This window comes from Acartia tonsa, chromosome 7, assembly GCF_053477335.1.
Source record: "Acartia tonsa isolate MP-2025a chromosome 7, ASM5347733v1, whole genome shotgun sequence".
Taxonomy (NCBI): domain Eukaryota; kingdom Metazoa; phylum Arthropoda; class Copepoda; order Calanoida; family Acartiidae; genus Acartia; species Acartia tonsa.
The window spans coordinates 30,411,761-30,418,298 of record NC_137266.1 but is presented as its reverse complement, the minus strand read 5'-3'; the positions used below and the strand labels follow the sequence as shown (position 1 = coordinate 30,418,298).

Genomic DNA, 6,538 nt, shown 5'->3' with positions numbered 1-6,538 from the left:
TTAAGAACTTCGAAAAAAAGAATTTTTAAAAACAAAATAAAATCCAAATCTTTTTACTTTGAAATATGGTGTACCTAATTGTTTGAGAGTTTATGTACAACTGAATTATTTATTGTAATGGAAGGGGGGGGGGGGGGGGGAAAGGGTTAGCAGATGAAAATTGGCGGTCAAACTTTTCAACAGTGGTAAGAATTTATACAACAACAAGGAAGAAAATATTCAAAATTTTGGTTGGGTTAGCATTTTTAAAAAAAAATATTGCAATTTGCGAGTCAAATAGGTATAAATTATGTTACAAGAAAAAACAACATGTATTAGCAAAATTTACTTTCATTAACAAAAATATATAACAATAACAATAATTTTAAATTTTTCTGTTCAGCCCCAAGTGCTTTGTTTCAAATTTATTGATGAAGAAGGATTCTCGACATTTTCTGTACATGGCTGACTCCTGCCTGCAATTTTCTATAACAGATACTTTCATGTTGGCAACACTGTGTCCAGGAAGATTAAAATGTTCCCCAACTGCAGTTTTATTCAAGTTTTCATTTTGAGATCTGACACAATCTAAATGTTGTTTGAATCTTTCTTTAAGCTGTTTCCCCGTTTCTCCTACATACTGTGTGTATTTGCATTCTCTCCTATCACATGTTATAACATAAACGAGATTTTTTGTAGAGCAGCTGACTGGTGTAGAAATAGGTACCTTAAAATTATTTGCTGAGCTGTAGACAACTTTGGCTTCACGGACATGAGGGCAGGAGGGACAGTTAGGTAGGTTACATCTCTTCATACCTTTGACACTTCTTTTTTCACGTTCAGGTAGCTTTGATTTCACCAATATTTCCCGGAGAGAGCTGTGTTTAGGCTGACGATATGCAACCAAAGGTGGTTCTGGAAATATCTTTTTCAGTCTCTCATCCTTTACCATTATTTTCCAACCTTGTTTTAGGATTGTGCTGATTGAAGGTAGAGCTGGATGGAAAGTAATAACAAATAGTATTCTCTTGGTTGATACTTTAACTTTCTTTTCCAGGGCCGCATTTCTATCAATATTTAGAGCCTTGGCAATAGCACCATTGATTATCTGTAGGTTGTAGTTTCTAGAAAGAAGCAGTTGTTTAAGTTCATCTAGTCGTTGGATTAGTGTGTTTCTTTCAGAACATATTCTTACTAGTCTGTAACATAAGCTGAAGGGAATATTTTTGGTAATGTGTGCAGGATGTGCTGATGTTGGCAACAGGTACTGGCAACGGTCTGTAGGTTTTTTATAGATATCTGTGACCAAGGTTTTGTTTTTGATGGTAACTAATGTGTCCAGGAAAGGTATGGATCGGCTTGAGTGGCAGAAGCAGTCATGTTCAAATCCAGCAGGATAGGTACAAGGGAAAGGACAGGTGAACGAACTTGTAAATTTAATTGTGGGGTGGAGTGTATTGACCAATTCTAAAAACATTTGTAGATTCTCCACACTGCCTCTCCAGATCATAAACAGGTCATCCAAGAATCTTTTCAGTAAAATTAGGGGATTTCTGCCAGCTGCCACTTGCCTTGCTAGATTTTTTATCTTGACATCTATACTATGCATCATTATTGTTGCATAGTTTGGAGCACAAGCCGTGCCCATGGCTGTGCCACAAGCTTGCAGGAACAGAGATTTGTCAAATTCAAATATATTACATGTGAGGACTAGTTGCAGAAGTTGAATTAGAAAGAGTGTTGGTACAGTTTTGTCTGGTCTGTTTTCTAGAGCAGATTTCATACAAGATATTCCATCATCATGGCGAATATTTGTATACAATGCAGAGACATCCATGGTCACCAGAATGTCCGTGTCTTCAATGTTTCCAGAGTCATTGAAATCTTTCAGTGTTCTGAGGAAATCTGGAGTATCTTCAATAAAGGCAGGAATTTGATGAATGACTTTTTTTGCATGAAAATCAACGAATCTTGATATGTTTTCAGTAATTGATCCATTACCAGAAACAATAGGACGGCCTGGGGGGATAGTGCCAGGTTCATGTTCCTTATGAACCTTAAAAATCTGGTTGAACCTGCCTGGGCCTTTGTCACTAGGATTCATGTCATTAAATTCGGATTTTGTTATCCATTTGTTGTTTAGCCCATCTTTTAATACAGAAACAATTTGGTGTTTCATTGTATCCAAATCCTTTTCAGATGATGGTTTGTAGTAAGGTAGCGGTGGCCCCGTTTAAGAGTTTAATATTTTAAATAAATTATGTAAATATAGAACTCTTTTTCTGTAAAAACGTTTAATTTTTAATGAATAAGTATTTCAAAATTTTAATTTATGCTTTATTTAGCATGTAATCTATCAAGAACAGTTTGTCCATAAGAATCCCTAGCATTACAATTAACTACCCAGTGGTATTTAACAGCTAGGGATCCATAGAGGTAAGACAATGTCCGATAAATTTATGGACATCCCAAATGATGATTTACAAGATTACTCATTTATGTAGAATTTGTGGTTAAAATGTTTGAACACTCAATTTCATAAATCAACCAATCAAAATTCACTAAAAGTCCCCAAAGTTGTTAAGCCAACGTATAAGAAAATTTTATTATAAAACTTTGGGGATTAGTGTTATAAACAGTCCATTGTCCATTCTCTCTCTCTCTGAATTCTAGCAGGTAAATATTAATTAAACCCTAATAAGTTTTACAATATTTTTAAAATTGGTCACATTTGTCTCGGCTAGACAGACAGACGGATACCCTGAATTCAGAATAACTGTTCTGCCAAAAATATACGTTTCAATATCCTAAATTTTACTAATGTACGTAAAAAAAAACTACAAAAGAAATACGGTTACATAATTTTTTTTATAGAAAATGACATAAAAATTGGTAAATGGAAAAACCATGTTCACGTATAATGTCAAAAAATACCATTTTATGATTAAATATCATACTAATATAGAATATTATATAAGGGGGGAGGGGGGGAGGGGGGTTTAATGTAACCATCTCGTAATCAATGTATAAATGGCACTTAGAATTCGAATTTCTATCTGAAATTTTGCATGTGTAATCCTTTGTAGGTCTATTTTCCCTAAATCGAACAAAAAGTTGGAAAAGTAACGGCAAACGGCTGGCGGCTCAGCCGTTTAGGAATTTTTAAGCTATTTTGAAGGTAAATCCATCACGAAACCTATCTACATAATACTCTTTCCCGCTCTAAAACGTTTTCAAACGGTTCTAGCCGGTTGTTGCTGGTACTAGAAATCTAATAAATGATTTTTTTTATATCATTTAACATGATTTAAATCAAAAATATGTTTAAAAAGTTGATTCCTACGTAATTTATGACAGATTTGCCCTAAAAATAGCAACAACAAAAAACGGCTAAACGGCTGAGCCGTTAGCCGTTACTTTTTCAACTTTTTGTTCAATTTAGGGAAAATAGACCTACCAAGGATTACTCATCCAAAATTTCAGATTGAAAATCTAATTCTAAGTGCCATTTATACATTGATTACGAGATGGTTGCATTAATCCCACCCCCCCCCCCTCCCCTCCTTTGTTTTCTATTTTATGCGATCTTTATAAGGTCTACTTTTTGTTTGATTTGAATTACAAAAGAAACAATAATAGTTATTTATACTTTTTTTTAAATATTGATCATGCTGGAAACATGGGGCGGATCAAAAGACGTCAATTCTACGATGTGCTGCCCCCCCCCCCCCCCCAAACAACAGCTGAAGATCACTATAGGTTTCGTGATTTTTTCCCTGAATTAATTTGGTTGTTGGTATAAGCTGGAAACATATTTCAGAATGCGCAATATTGCAAACATGCGATACATAAAAATGTACTAATAAAGATTAAAACCAGTTTTATTAGCTCCGGAACAGGCTAACAAACTGGTTTTAATTTCATGATTTTTATTTTATCATTCGTGGAAAATTGTCTGTAATTCGATGCTAAACATAATATTTCAGTGTAACACCTTTTAAGTAAAAGTAATAAAATTTAAGTATTAAAATTATAGATAATTGATGTGAACTAAATAAATTTTAATCTCTATGACGTACATAATAAATATTACCACACTTGTAGTTATGTGATGTATTATTGTAATATTTTTGTATTTGTGGAGTTAGATTATAACCATAAAACTGATTACACTGAAATATAATATAGAAGAAAACTATTTTTGTTACCATCATTAGCGGACTTTATTACAAATTGGCAACCACATCGGTCAAGAATCAAGGAAAATTGCTTTTGGACTTGGTAAAAATTTTTATTTTTTTCAAAATTTCTTAGTCGGATGAATGGTAACTTTTAATTAAAGTAAATCTAATTTATAATTTCAAAAGATATCTAGTTGGTTACAAATAAAATTTGTGAATAAAAATCTAATTCCTTTTTTTTTTACGATAATATTGTCTGATAAAGGCAAAAAGATAATAAAAATAAAGTTTTGTCTACTAAAAATAGAGGCAAAAAGATAAAATCTAATTACGGTAATATACAAAAAAAAAGATAATTTGGTCTGATAAGGACTAAAAGATAGTAAAAACAAAGTTTGTCTACTAAAAATAGGGGGCAACAAAAATTGAATTTATGCTCCATTACGTCCTAAGGTTGATAATCAACATTTTTGAACTAGTTATTATTAAATTTGATGTAAAAAAGAAAACCTTTAATCAATCAATAAATCAAGATAATAATTTTTATGTTTATGAAGCAAATTTCTCATTTAAAATTGGGGAAAATTTGAAAATTATATATTATGCAGTTAAAAGATTAATTCAAGATAGATATAATTTAATAAGACAAGGTAATACAGGTATAGAAGATAGAGGTACAGCGGAGAATCTGGATAATAATTCATCATATAATAGACAAGAAGTAGATCAAGAAATAGCAGGTCCTTTCACATTTAGTCATTTTGGAATAAATAGAACTTTAGACAGGTTTCCTGAGTTTAGAAGATATTTAGGTGGAACGATAATAATTGGAAACAGTGAAATTGATAATATCTATCATTCTGATTCAGAATAAAGTTTTAAAAATATACGTCATCAAAATATTAAAATATTGAAAACTTTCATGAAAATTGTAGTAAATATTTAAAACACAAGTGTTTTTCACCGGACATACACTGTAATTATAGTAATTATATCATTTCATTAAAAGGTTGGGAAGTTGAAAATTTTTTAATTACCTAACATTTTTAAATTGTTAAGAAAATAATATTGTAGTTTTGTACTTTGGACACAAAAGAAAAGTCTAAATTATAAAACTAAATATAAAGATAATTAAAAAAGGTAAAATAAAAGTTTTGTATATTGAACACAAAAGAAAAGTTTAATTTATAAAGCTAATAATTATTGTTAAAGTAATTAAATGATAAAATTTTGCTTAAATATTCTTGGTTTATGGAAATTAAGAATTCTATGTTCTGAAATTAGAGGGCAAAGTTGGACTGAAAAAATTCGAAGCTGTCAAATTACTCTTGGTTCTATAACTATTATAAGAATTAAGTTCAAACAAACATTGTAAAATTTTTAGGTAGAGGTAATTTTAAAAGATAATTCTACTTGTTAATCTAAAAATTGGTAAAAATAATTTTGGAAAATAACTCTACCTGATTTATCTGGAAAGTCATCAAAACATTGTTCCTGTTTAAATTTCATTGAAATTTAAAATAAAGATAGTCTCCACCAAGAAAATTGTTCCTGAAATATAATTTGGTAAGCTAAAAATAAAAAAGGTTTTGATCAAAATAAAAACTTTCAACGGTAATCAAGTTTTATTTTATACACTGTAAAAAACATTTTCCTTAAAACATAAAGGTAAAGAAAATAAAAAATGTCGGACACAGAACAACAAAATGATCCTTACTTTGCAGGTGCCAGACGAAGGAAGTTTAGTAATTGGTTTGTTAAAAATAAGGAAAAATATCTAGAAAGGCTACAAAAGTATAAAGATAACTTGGAAAATTCAAATGGAGAAAATTACAAAAGTATACGTGAAAACCATGTAGATTTTAATACAGAAACAATGGATTTATTGCGCAACAGAGAAGCAGAAAGTTATGTAACAAATTTTACAGAGCTTACTGATGATGTTTCACTTGGAAATCTCAGGGATGAAAGGGATAGAGAAATGAACTTTGAAAGAAGAAATTTTAATAAACATAGAGATAATTCTAATCAATTTAATTTTGATAGAGAAAATTTTAACACAAATGATCATGATAATAATCAACATCAAAATCAGTGGGGTGAATTTAGAGGTTTTAATTATAGACAAGAACAAAGATATCCAAAAAATGAAAGATATTTTGAAAGAAATGAAAGAAATTCTAGACAATCTAGAAAAGATAGTTTTCAAGAAAATAGAGATTCTTATTTAAATAAAAAATATATGGAAGATTTACAAAAGAAAATTGATAATCTAAATATGGAAATAAAATATTTAAAACGAAAACCGGCTAGAGGAGAAAAATTTGAGGCTAAAACAGTATATAGATCTGCGGAAAACAGGGATTCTAGCCCTGCGG

At 30.5% G+C, this 6,538-nt stretch overlaps 1 protein-coding gene across 1 annotated transcript; it reads right to left on the bottom strand.

Moving 5' to 3' along the window:
• Positions 1-364: 364 nt before the first annotated feature.
• LOC145324494 (uncharacterized) lies at positions 365-2,083 on the bottom strand. Its single transcript, XM_080167079.1, has one exon. The coding sequence runs from the start codon at positions 2,081-2,083 to the stop codon at positions 365-367; it is 1,719 nt and encodes a 572-aa protein (XP_080023205.1).
• Positions 2,084-6,538: the final 4,455 nt, after the last annotated feature.

Bases quoted from the DNA above. Each gene is read 5' to 3' on its own strand.
- LOC145324494 (XM_080167079.1), bottom strand. From the start codon at position 2,083: ATGAATCCTAGTGACAAAGGCCCAGGCAGGTTCAACCAGATTTTTAAG.